Source organism: Ostrea edulis, chromosome 4, assembly GCF_947568905.1.
Source record: "Ostrea edulis chromosome 4, xbOstEdul1.1, whole genome shotgun sequence".
Lineage (NCBI taxonomy): Eukaryota > Metazoa > Mollusca > Bivalvia > Ostreida > Ostreidae > Ostrea > Ostrea edulis.
In genome coordinates, this window is record NC_079167.1 from 65,045,346 (window position 1) to 65,059,490 (window position 14,145).

A 14,145-nucleotide genomic window follows, 5' to 3' on the forward strand; every position below is an offset into this window, starting at 1 on the left:
CAAATGGAAGGCTACAGCAAGAGATTTTTTCTTCTCACTTAGAAGTTTTTGATTAAATTCTGCCTCTTGGGAATATAAAAACAGGTCAGCTTACAAAGGAGCACAATTCGTGCCCATGGTGATTCCAATAGACTGTTGGAAGACCTGATCACCAAAGACTACAAAGATATTGTCAATGAGGAACTCCAGCTTATTTTTTATTTCAACTTTAGAGTACTTTTGCGTGGAATCAGAGTGGTGTTTGACAAAGTAATTTTTTGGATGACTGAACACTAATACACTTGTAAGTCTATTCAACTCATTTATTAATTCTGAATCGCCGAACATGTTGGCATACAATCATGTTACATAATATGAGATATATAGTGATAATAAACTAACTACTAACATTTCATATATTTGACATGTGCATGTTGCATCAAACTGTATGTAAGTAATTCAGTATTGCATATAACATTAGTATCAATCATTGTACTTTGCTTTTGTTGTACAAATCAAAACATTCATGTAAAAATTAACATAATATTTTGGCAAAAATTACAAATAATTTATCACATAAAAGTGAGGAATGTATAGTACGTTGCATAAAAAGCTTTCCGTGCAGGGTCTGCTAGCTGCTCACCTGCATATTCAAGTTTACCATCTCAACTGAGAATAATTCCCAAATATTTATATTCATGTACAAGATGAATTATTGAGTGGTTATGATAAACACAAAGTTGAGCTGTGTCAATTTTCTTATTTGAGAAAATCATTACTGACATTAGACTAGTTTTAATTATTAAGGTTAACAGTTAAATTTTCCTTTGTGCAATATTCCAAAAGACAGTCTATCGAGGTTTGAAGGCCTTCTTTTGTGATAGAGATGAGAATTAGTCATCTGCAAAGAATAAATGACCAACTTCAACATTTTGAAGTTCAGGTGGGTTTGTGTTAAAATTCATAAGTTGTGAGTAGAAATTATCAATAAATATATTTTCAATAAAGAGAGTTGGGGAAAGGTTATCACCTTGCTTAACCCCGTGTGTAGCCACAAATGGTTCACTATATATATCTAGATTCATCTTTGCAGCAATATTTCATGACTCATTGAATACATGTGTTTTATGAGATGGTAAAATTTTCCACATATGCCTTTTTTGTATATAAGTTGGGATAATGTTGAAGTTCTATATCTATTGTATCAAAAGCTTTGGTGAAAATCAACAAAACCTGCATATATATGTGTTTTGGTTTCCTATGTTTTAAATAATATTATTTGTTAATAAGAGTTTTTAAAATGAATATAATGTTATCTGCAGTGCAATGATTCCTCCTGAATCCAAATTGGTAGTTACTAAGTGGGTACGTTAATTGTTTCTAAGTACGAATTTAAGCAATACTGTAGAATCCAATTAAAAAGTTTACCCTTAAACTTATCACTTAATCTTCTACAGGTTGTTGGGTCCCCAGATTTATAAATGGAAGATATTTGTATTAGATCCCAGTCTTCAGTTATTTTCCCAGAAAGAAGAATTTTATATCACTTTTATACACTTGCAGATAAAAGTATGTTGTAACTATGTCTAATAAATTCATTAAATTGAGTATTCAGTCTTGTCTTCTTTTTAAATTCTAACCAGGGGTGGATCCAGAATTTTTTTTCTAGGGGGGGGGGTCTACTTTTAATTTTGGGTTTCAAATGGGGTTCCATCCTCAAAATACGATATATATTTAGCAACATTTCTGACGAAAGGGAAGATCGGACCACCGGAATCCCCCCCCCCCCTTCCCGGATCCGCCACTGCTAATCATCAATTTGTTGTAGAGTTTGAGTTTGACTGGAATATGGATTCATATTGCTACGATTGATTTATCATTAAACCTAAATCAACAAGACTGGTGGGAAGGGGGGAGGGGGGGGGGGGGGACAGGAAAAAAATACAACTTGACTCTTTGACAATTCGAATTTTATTCGTACGCATTGACAACTTATTAATGATCACGTGATATTGTTCCCCGGGGATTTCGAGATGGAGATTGGAAATTGTAATGAAACAAAAGAAAATTTAGGACTTTTAAATGTTATACACAAGGGGAAAATGAACAAAGAATGTGTAAGTTGTACTTCTTAAGATAAGTATTTTAAAGAAATTAATTTACAAATGAACGGAATATCGTGAACAGCTGGATATTGTAATGTAAACAATGCAAGTTTTATTTTTGAATTTGGGTACAGGATCAATCACATGGAACAAGAAAAATTTTCCAGACTCTCCAATCTTCAGCACAAAACCCACAGAAACTTATTGGACAACCCTCTGTTACAAAGGTGAGATGCCCTAATTTCTGTGGAAATACCGAATATAAACAACCCCCTGGCCCCTCGTTTCCACAGATGCATTGTTAGTGCCTAGTACGAAATATCTGACGTTTTCCTGGCTTTTTTATGATTTTGATTTTTACCGTTTTCCAAGGAAAATGTTGGGCCATAGCACAGGAGGAACACATTTTTATCTTTAGTAATAACTTTTTTTCACTTTACTAATAGAATTGCCTACTCCTGTGGTTAGGTTATATCAACATGCCTTGTTAATACTGTAGAATCATATATGCTTGCTTTTTTTTTTAAATGAAATCTTTTTTACACTAACAAAACTGTTGAACTACAGTTTATCCCTTGACTGCCTTATTTAATTTATTTGCCCAATCTTAGTTTGTTTTATCAACATTCTATGTATTACATTACCAGATTACTGTACCACCCATAGCTTGTAATATATATAGCATAGTCTACTCAAAGTTAAAGGTGCATGGACACGATTTGAGCTGAAAATGTTCAATTTCATTTTCCCATTTTTAATATTTACTATGCTTAACTAAAGTATTTGTAATAGTCAGCAAAAATTTGAATGCCGTTGAGTTACAAGAGAGATACAGAGCTCACAATTCTTTGTTATATAAACAAGGCTTGTGTCATGTTTTTGTTTACATTGGTACATATATTAAATTAGTAAAGGTTCGTTTAAAGCAGATTTTTCAATTTATTACTTGTAAGTTAATTGTGAACACAATTAAATAGTTTCTAGTGTTTATCACATCTTGTTTTGTTATAAACATATTTTCTATTTACACACAATCTATATGTACAAACAAAACCATGGCACAAGCCATGTTTACATAACAAAGAATTGCAAGTGCTATGTTTCTCTTATAACTCAACATTCAAATTTTTGCTAACCATTAGAAACCATTAAGAATATGGAAAATAAAATTTGAAAATTTTCATTCCAAATGTGTCCATGCCCCTTTAAAGTCTATTGTTTTCTACCAGAGCTCCATTCCAACTCTGCCATCATATGTTTCTCACTGAATTTTCAAACTGTTGGCTAAGTGGGAAGACACTGTTATGAATTTACAAATCTAATCTAGTTGCCACCAGAAAAGACAAAATTTAGATGAAAATATTCTCAGTCATGCTGAATTTTCATTTATCATTCCTAGAAAAATACAACAAAACTAGTACCTCTGAAGGAACCTTTGACTGTATACAAAGATCCTAAAAATGAGAAGACTTTTGATGATAAAGCTGTACAGACAGAGAGGTTGAGAAGTCTAGCTTGTGCAAATGATGATATTGAACAGGAAGCTTATGACTTAATGGTCAGCGGTAAGGGTCATTATATTTTCACTAAACGTGCTAATCATTAGTTATTCATTTAAGTTTTTACTGGTGCTTTTACTTTCATAGAAATGTTTTACTTTTGTCATTATACATAATTACAATAAAAGAGGGCAATCTGTCTTGATCTTTATGTAGAGGAAGTTCCTGAGACTTATTGGAAGGAACTTGCAGAGCAGAGACGGATAGCATTAAATGATTCACTTCATGAAAATGAAATGGTAAGTACTTAAACGAAATCCTCTAAATAGTTCTATTATATCCTCAAATATTTGTTAAAAATGAAAGTGGGATTATGAACATAATGCCAAAAAGAAATTGTTGGTTTCCACTTTGCCTACCTACCCTAAAAATTTCTGCTGACCCTAACACATTTTTGTCTATTCTCACAGATTTTGCAAATGTCATCACTACAACAAGAGTATATTTATTGACTTATTTATCAAGTTATTTAGTATGCACTAATACTAGACAGATTCCAAAACACAGAAACCGTTATTGTTTACAGTAAAGTGAAGAAATGTATTAATTCATCATATAAATTTTATTTGATTACTAAATAATCACTTTATTTTATGCATAGTAGAATACTAAATCATTAGAAAATTAATCAACCTATAAAATCAAAACAAAAAAACTACCTACCGACTGACCCTTAAAATTTTGAGGTGAAAGTGAAAACCAACATTTTTTTTTTTTTTGGCCCAAGTCAGAATTGATGGAGAAAAGGAAACATTCCCGAGTATAATTTTCCATTGAATATAAAGAAGATATAAACTGTAAAATTCGTTGTACAGTAGTTCATTATGAGTTTACAAGGACAATTTTAAAGCTTTAACCACTTTTGGATTTATTTTTTTATTTATTATTATTGATGCTAAAGCTAGATATGATAACTTTACACATATTTTTCTCCAAACTTTGAGGTGCTCTAACTGGTGAAATGTACGGTGTTGTATTTAATGCATGCAGATACATGTAGCCATGTTGATTCCTTTCATGCAATTTTGATCAAACCAGATACATGTACTACATCACTTGATGTTAACATGCCTGATTCAACTAAAATTTAATTCTTTTCAAATTTTCAGCTGCATAAAGAAGTTGAAGACCTAAAAGAGGAAAATTCCAAGTTAACAGAAATGGCTGAAAAGGCAGATTACTTTGCTGATGTTATTCAGGTAAAGGTGGGAAACAGAAACTTGGGACTTTTCAGAAAAAGATGTGGTCGCATAACCATTTTGCTGCAGCTGACATCAAATATTATAAGCACATTTCATTTAAGCATGAAATTTTAAAATTGTGTACAAAATTCTGCTGTTGGGAAATGTATTTTAAGATTCTTACTCTGACAGTAATAAAATACTCAGGTATAGATTGTTATAACAATAAAGATGCTGACCTGTATTTCCAGAGAAAATACTCGCGTATACATTGTTATAGGAATAAAGATGCTGACCTGTATCTCCAGAGAAAATACTCAGGTATAAATTGTTATAAGAATAAAGATGCAGACCTGTATCTCCATCATTGATATTGTATGACTACTTCTCTTTTATAGACCATTCTAGGAACTGATGAGGAAAGTGTAACAAGGAAAATTAAAGAAAAGAAGGATGAGAAATTATCAGAAGAAAGTCAAACAAGATCAACTGAAGAAAGAGAGATTATCTCACCAGAAAAAAAAGCAGTTCAATCACCTACAGAAAATCCAGCTACATCAACTACAGAAATAAAACAGTCAAATGGTGGGTCAAACAAAATCACTGTAGTAAATCACAGTCAGATCTAAAAATAACACGGTCCAATGGTGGGTCAAACAAAATTACTGTAGTAAATCACAGTCAGATCTAAAAATAACACGGTCCAATGGTGGGTCAAATAAAATCTCTGTAGTAAATCACAGTCAGATCTAAAAATAACACGGTCCAATGGTGGGTCAAACAAAATTACTGTAGTAAATCACAATCAGATCTAAAAATAACATGGTCCAATGGTGGGTCAAACAAAATTACTGTAGTAAATCACAGTCAGATCTAAAAATAACACGGTCCAATGGTGGATCAAACAAAATTACTGTAGTAAATCACAATCAGATCTAAAAATAACAGGGTCCAATGGTGGGTCAAACAAAATTACTGTAGTAAATCACAATCAGATTTAAAAATAACATGGTCCAATGGTGGATCAAACAAATTACTGTAGTAAATCACAGTCAGATCTAAAAATAACATGGTCCAATGGTGGGTCAAACAAAATTACTGTAGTAAATCACAATCAGATCTAAAAATAACATGGTCCAATGGTGGGTCAAACAAAATTACTGTAGTAAATCACAGTCAGATCTAAAAATAACACGGTCCAATGGTGGGTCAAATAAAATCTCTGTAGTAAATCACAGTCAGATCTAAAAATAACACGGTCCAATGGTGGGTCAAACAAAATTACTGTAGTAAATCACAATCAGATCTAAAAATAACATGGTCCAATGGTGGGTCAAACAAAATTACTGTAGTAAATCACAATCAGATCTAAAAATAACATGGTCCAATGGTGGGTCAAACAAAATTACTGTAGTAAATCACAGTCAGATCTAAAAATAACACGGTCCAATGGTGGATCAAACAAAATTACTGTAGTAAATCACAATCAGATTTAAAAATAACAGGGTCCAATGGTGGGTCAAACAAAATTACTGTAGTAAATCACAATCAGATTTAAAAATAACATGGTCCAATGGTGGATCAAACAAATTACTGTAGTAAATCGCAGTCAGATCTAAAAATAACATGGTCCAATGGTGGGTCAAACAAAATTACTGTAGTAAATCACAATCAGATCTAAAAATAACATGGTCCAATGGTGGGTCAAACAAAATTACTGTAGTAAATCACAGTCAGATCTAAAAATAACAGGGTCCAATGGTGGGTCAAACAAAATTACTGTAGTAAATCACAATCAGATTTAAAAATAACATGGTCCAATGGTGGATCAAACAAATTACTGTAGTAAATCACAATCAGATCTAAAAATAACATGGTCCAATGGTGGGTCAAACAAAATTACTGTAGTAAATCACAATCAGATCTAAAAATAACATGGTCCAATGGTGGGTCAAACAAAATTACTGTAGTAAATCACAGTCAGATCTAAAAATAACACGGTCCAATGGTGGATCAAACAAAATTACTGTAGTAAATCACAATCAGATCTAAAAATAACAGGGTCCAATGGTGGGTCAAACAAAATTACTGTAGTAAATCACAATCAGATTTAAAAATAACATGGTCCAATGGTGGATCAAACAAATTACTGTAGTAAATCACAGTCAGATCTAAAAATGACAGGGTCCAATGGTGGGTCAAACAAAATTACTGTAGTAAATCACAGTCAGATCTAAAAATAACACGGTCCAATGGTGGGTCAAACAAAATTACTGTAGTAAATCACAATCAGATCTAAAAATAACAGGGTCCAATGGTGGGTCAAACAAAATTACTGTAGTAAATCACAGATCTAAAAATAACATGGTCCAATGGTGGGTCAAACAAAATTACTGTAGTAAATCACAGTCAGATCTAAAAATAACAGGGTCCAATGGTGGGTCAAACAAAATTACTGTAGTAAATCACAATCAGATCTAAAAATAACAGGGTCCAATGGTGGGTCAAACAAATTACTGTAGTAAATTACTATCAGATCTAAAAATAACATGGTCCAATGGTGGGTCAAACAAATTACTGTAGTAAATCACTATCAGATCTAAAAATAACATGGTCCAATGGTGGGTCAAACAAAATGCAAATTTCAAGATTATGGTAGAAATTTTATAGGACATTTATCTCCCAACACAACGGTTTTACTTTCTTTCAACAAATATTCCTTTAACCAGTCATTTCCCTTTTTGCACTCAAACTCTTAGACCATATGGGAGTATATATGGGACCACCTCCTGTCAATTGAATAAAATCACATATTGAATTAAAACATCAATTGCCTTCTCCTAAAGTCATTTTCTATCAAACCAGAGGCCCTTGTGGTTGGGGAATTCATTAACAACACCTTAGAACCATAGTACCTGGCTTGGATTTGAGTTCAACTATTTTGTAAAAAAAAAAAAAAAAAAAAAAAACATCCCTTCCACACACATCTATCTCACCATTGTTTTGGGAGCTTACAATATTTAAGAATAATCATTTCTTTACAATGTTGTGACTGAAAACTACTTTGCCTATGTGCATGTGACCAGTATACAGAGTAACTACCTCGGTTATTTGTCAACATCCAGGAGGGTCATGAACTCAATAGACAAACCCCATATCCATATAACTCTTTCAAACATTTTTATTGTAAAGCAAACAAAGTAAAGAAAGGAGTAAATGTCTTTGTTTGTGCAGTGTATTGTTCTTATATCTCTCAATGCCATAATACATACATACAAATACAAAGAAACTTGACAAGTATTTTTAGCTCACCTGACCTGAAAGCTCAAGTGAGCTTTTCTGATCGCCTGTTGTCCATCCGTCTGTCTTTAAACTTTTTACATTTCCGACTTCTTCTCCAGAACCACGGGGTCAATTTCAACCAAACTTGGCCAAAAGCATCCTTGGGTGAAGGGCTTTCAAGTATGTTAAAATGAAGGGTCATGTCCCTTTTAAAGAAGAGATAATCACAAAAATAGGGTGGGGTCATGTAAAAATCATGGCCCCCGGGGGTAGGATGGGGCCACAATAGGGGATCAAAGTTTTACATACAAATATATAGGAAAAATCTTTAAAAATCTTCTTCTCAAGAACCACTGAGCCAGAAAAGCTGAGATTTACATGAAAGCTTCCCGACATAATGCAGAATCAGGTTTGTTCAAATCTTGGCCCCCGAGGGTATGTCAGGGTCACAATAGGGAATCAAAATTTTACATACAAATGTATAGGAAAAATCTTCTTCTCAAGAACCACTGAGCCAGAAAAGCTGATAATTACATGCAAGCTTTCTGACATATTGCAGATTTAAGTTTGTTAAAATCATGTCCCCCGGGGGCTGGATGGGGCCACAATAGGTGATCAAAGTTTTACATAGAATTATATAGGGAAAATCTTTAAAAATCTTCTTCTCAAAAACTACTGGTGGACATAGTGCAGATTCAAGTTTAGGAAAATCATGGCCCCCGGGGGTAAGATAAGGCGACAATAGGGGATCAATTTTTATATACAAATTTATAGGGAAAATCATTAAAAATCTTCTGATGAAAAATCACTGAGGCAGAAAGGTTTAAATTCACATTACTAGTAAAGCTTCCTAACATAGTCCAGATTCAATTTTGAAAAAACCATGGCCCCCGGGAGTAGGTTGGGGTCACAATAGGGATCAAAGTTTTACATGCGAATATATAGGAGAAATCTTTAAATATGAGTCAAGGTGAGCGATGTGGCCCATGGGCCTCTTGTTTATATTTATTTAGTGTATCTTTTTTAGCTCTTCTGAGCCAAAGGCTCAAAGAGCTAATCATATGGCCATATGTCTGGAGTGCGGTGTGCGTCAACTTTTTGGAAAAAGGGCTATATTTCAAAAACCCCTTTGCCAATTTTTGTCAAATTTGTCACAGTGTATCCTTGGCCCAAGGGCATTCATTTGTACTAAAACTAGGGTTGTAACCCTTTAACAAGGGGAGAGAATTAAGAAAATGCAAACAAAAGTAGTGGTTGCTAAAAAAAATCTTCTTCTTAAGAACCACTGAGCAAATTATCACCAAATTTATGCATAAGGATGAGGATAGGTTGTAGATAAAAAATTGTTCAAGGCATCATCCTGGGGCAAAGGGTGTGGTCTCAAGGTCACTTCAAAGTTGACCTTAAATTTTGTTTTGTTAAAGCTTTGATATTTTGCTTAGTATAAGGACTAGGATCATCAAATTTTGTCAGTTGATTCATCTTAGGACCAAATATCATGTTGTCTCTGTGACCTACTTTTGGAATTTGACGTTTATATCTGAATATTTCAGATACTATTTGACTTCAATTATCAAACTTTGTCAGTTGATGCATCTTGGGTCTTCAGTGTGTCGACCAAAAGTAGGTCATCGTGACCTACTTTTGGACAGTTACATTTAAATTTTCAGGTACTATTTGACTTAACATCATCAAACTTTGTTAATTGATGAATCTTGGTTAGTGAGAATTTTTGCCTGTTCTACAATGTATCAGAAGAGCGATTTTAGGCCCATGGGGCTCTTGTTTCAAGTGAGCTTTTCTGATCGAAATTTGTCCGTCGTAAATTGTTCACATTTTCATCTTCTCCAGAACCATTGGGTCTATTTCAACCAAACTTGGCACAAAATATCTTTGTGTGAAGGGGATTCAAGTTTATTCAAATGAAGGTTCACACCCCTTTCCAAGGGGAGATAATAGCAAAATAGTTAAAATACATTGGTGACTTTTAAAAATCTTCTCCAGAACCACTGGGTCAGTTTCAACCAAACTTAGCACAAAGCACTCTTGGGTGAAGGGGTTTTAAGTTTGTTCAAATGAAGGTCCACACCCTTCTCCATGGAGAGATAATTGCAAAATAGTGAAAATACATAAACAACTTTTAAAAGTCTTCTCCAGAATCACTGGGCCAATTTCAACCACACTTGGTCAAAATATGAAAACTTCCTAACATAGTGCAAATTCAGGTTTGTTAAAATCATGGCCCCTGGGGGTACAATGGGGCCACAATAAGGGATCAAAATGTTACATACAAATATATAGGGAAAATCTTTAAAAATCATGTTCCCAAGAACCACTGAGCCAGAAAAGCTGATATTTACTTGAAAGCTTCCTGACATAGTGCAGATTCAAGTTTGTATAAATCATGGCTTGTGGGTTGGGGCCACAGTAGGGATCAGTGTTTTACATGGGAATATATAAGAAAATCTTTAGATATGGACCAAGGTAACTCAGGTGAGCAATGTAGCCCATTGGCCTCTTGTATGTTTTTGTTAAGTTGAGAAATTTTCTATTTATCAGAATGGTTATAAGAAAATGTATACATTTTTTTTCCAGATTGAAGTGAGATATGAGTTGATTGTACTTGACGATAGAACGAGGGAGCGGCATCCTGGTGTTGCTGAGAACACAGATTGGACCCATTCATCCTCAGACTGCAAAAATATGCACCACAACAAATGAACGTAGTCAAATTAGCAAACTCAAGTCTGTTAAAAAAGGAGGTCTTGACTGAAAAATACAAACTCATGTACTACAACTTGCCATCAGATTTAGTTCATTCCTGGCTGTTTTAGTTTTATCTGTGGAATATAGGTCTTGCAACAGGCCTGTGACTTTTTATGATTTTATTTTCTCGTGTATTTTCATTTAATTTGTATGTTGTGTACTTTTTTAATAGAATAAAGATTCTCTACTTTTTTAATGATTTGAAATGCATAGCCCCATTTAACACATTACATCTTGGCTGTATTCATGATAGATGATTTGAAATGGCTATAGTCGTACCGTGAATTTGCCTGAACAAATAGATGAGGAAATGTTTTAGAATCCTATTTAATACTAGTGGACATATTTGGTTGGTAGTTATTTTATGGACAATATTCAGTACATTATTAAATAAAGAAAATAGACATCTACGACCCAGCTGCTCGAAGATTATATAAATAAATCTTTATTTGGTATATACATACATAAATACCAAGGGTAACCCATGAAAGCTCATTTCCAATGGGGTCCTTTGATGCACTGTTTAATTAGGCACTTAGAACATAAAAACTTGACCTGATTGAAGACCCCATTGCATAAAACAATGATCACTTTTTGTCAAAATTGATTTACCAAGGGAGGGGGGTGTTAAATCTGTCACTGCCTACACAGTAGAGTTAGGTTGTATTGTGGAGTTTTGCGATAGTCACTAGTAATGCAATATCAAAGACGTCTCTGGTCACAGGACAATTGATATATAACAACAACCATTTTTGGTCAAGAAAGAGTTGAAAACGATAATAACAATTTAGAAATACTTTCAAGTTTTAGAATTTATTGATAGTTTCAAATACGATTTCCATAAACTCGAATCGTTCAAAGCATCTGTTGATAATATTCGAACATGCTGACTGAGGAAAAAAGTCAATGTAATGCATGAAAGGTGAAGATAACGAACAGTGATCAATCTCAGAACTCCCACAAGCAATACAAAATAGAGAGCTGAGCAAACATTGACCCCTGGGTATACCAGAGGTGGGATCAGGTGCCTAGTAGGAGTAAGCATCCCATGTCGAGCGGTCATACCCACCGTGAGCCCTATATCTTGATCAGGCAAACGGAATCATCCGCAAAATTAGTGTGCCAAGATCGGCCTAACAAACGGTATGAAACGCGTCAGACAGCATTTGACCCAAGAATAGGTTGTATTGGCAAACTAGTTTGCCACAACGACAATCGAATTGTAAAATGCTGATTTTAAACAAGGCCGCTGAAACCCCTGCACCATCAACTTGTTTGTCAGTAGCCTGCCTCAATTTAAAAACTGATCATGCGCAGAACAAGCTCTTGCGTATCGAATCAGTTGGAAGATATAAACACCATATGCAGGTGATAATGGAATATTGCTACATGAACATGGGAACTTTACGATGGAGAAGCTGAAATCGGCCCGTTTATCATAAAGTTGAGTTGTTAGTTTGCCGTTAATATCTGTTTTAAATAAGATATTTAAGCATGAAGCAGAAGTTGACGTCTCTGTAGTGTCTTTTATTTCGAGTTCACAAGGATATATCGAATTGACATGAATGAAAATTAGCACTGTTAATAGATAAAACCTCGTCGATATCTCTAAATGTCATAGCAAGAGATTTTCTCTTCTCACGTAGAAGTTTTTTAATAAATTCTGTCTCTTACAAATATAAAAACAGGTCAGGTAACAAAGGAGCATACTTCGTGCCCATGGGAATTCCAACAGACTGTTGGAAGACCTGATTATCAAAGACTACGGAGATGTTGTCAATGAGGAACTTCAGCATACTTTTAATTTCAACTTCAGATTACTTGTGCGTGGAATCAGAGTAGTGTTTAACAAGGTAAGTTTGGGGATAACTAATCACTAGATACGAACACCCTTCTTCAAAACCACCCCCGCCGAAGAAGCAACAGTCTATAATGTAAAAAAAAAAAATCTAGTTTTTAATTTATCGCGAGGAACGGTCGTGTAAAGTGTTGAAAAGTTGTACATTTTGATGTTGTTGACCTAAGAAAGGCTTTGCGATTTCAAGTTTACTAAAAGTTCTTTAGAATTTTTTAGAATTTACATTTGATTTACACCAGTAGTGGCACAGTACGCTTAAAGTTTCTCCCTCACAGCTGTTATTTCGCGAGGAGCAAAGATAGGGACTTTTAAACTACCCATTGAATGTTGAAGGTGGAATTATACCCCCTACAAGTCATCGTTTCTGTTATTTATGTAATCAAAACAAAGTAAGAGACGAATGTCATTACATTTTTAAGTGTACACAACATAATTTAACAAATGCCAGAAAAGCTTTATTGTCTGAAAAATTAACAAAAAATCCAAATATTATAAAATTCCACAAACTATTTACATCAACAAATCTTGCACTGCTTAGAGGTTTACGTAAATTTCTATTTGTTGCAAAGGAAAATGTGGACGTTGCTTATAGCTTTAACATTCTCATCACGACTAAGCTTGGTCTTGTGACAATGTTCATTTGCTTAAATAATCTTTTTCTACTTTATATAGTATTATAAACATTTAAACCCGTACATGTTGTATATGCAGTATTCTGTATTTTCCAACCTCCTCTCTGTAATGTATGATTGTACATTTATGAGAATAAAGCATTGATTGGTTTACTAAACAAAGAATTAAGGATAGATAGTATTTCAGCTGTTTATAATATCTAAAATAAAATGTTTTAAACATTTATGAAATTTACTGTAATGTTAATAAAATGTTAAAATCGATTTAGAATTTTAGTTAAAAAGTTAAAAAATTCCTCGTTTTATCTTATTTGTTAACAACACAAAATGATTAAGTCTAATCCAAAGATCTCATGACATAACATGGATGGTATTGCGATATTGTATGTATCCATTAGACCTAATAACACAATTCTACCATTAACGGATTTTATTACAAACTACAATGTCAGTCGATAAATGATGTATTGTCTAAATTGTATCAATGACATTTACACAGAACAACATGCATCTACACAAAACAGCATGCATCAGTCGCATCTAAATTAGTCAACATGGACACATGCAACGAATGTCTCCATGAGCGAAATTTTAAATCATTATTAAAGTCAGTTTTATGGGTCAGCATAACGCCATCATAGTCATATCTCTCTGTCTGTCTGACTGTACGTTCGTCCGCACAAACGTCCACAAACACAACAAAAATAGGAGAGAGAGAGAGAGAGAGAGAGAGAGAGAGAGAGAGAGAGAGAGAGAGAGAGAGTAGGGGATTAGAAATATCAA

At 33.8% G+C, this 14,145-nt stretch overlaps 1 protein-coding gene across 1 annotated transcript; it reads left to right on the forward strand.

Annotated features, from left to right (window-relative positions):
* The first annotated feature begins 1,960 nt into the window (after positions 1–1,960).
* On the forward strand, positions 1,961–11,064 carry LOC125671874 (geminin-like). Its single transcript, XM_048907862.2, has 7 exons — positions 1,961–2,096; positions 2,219–2,311; positions 3,484–3,649; positions 3,800–3,882; positions 4,753–4,842; positions 5,223–5,409; positions 10,702–11,064. The coding sequence occupies exons 1-7, from the start codon at positions 2,013–2,015 to the stop codon at positions 10,704–10,706; spliced, it is 708 nt and encodes a 235-aa protein (XP_048763819.2). The 5' UTR covers positions 1,961–2,012; the 3' UTR covers positions 10,707–11,064.
* Positions 11,065–14,145: the final 3,081 nt, after the last annotated feature.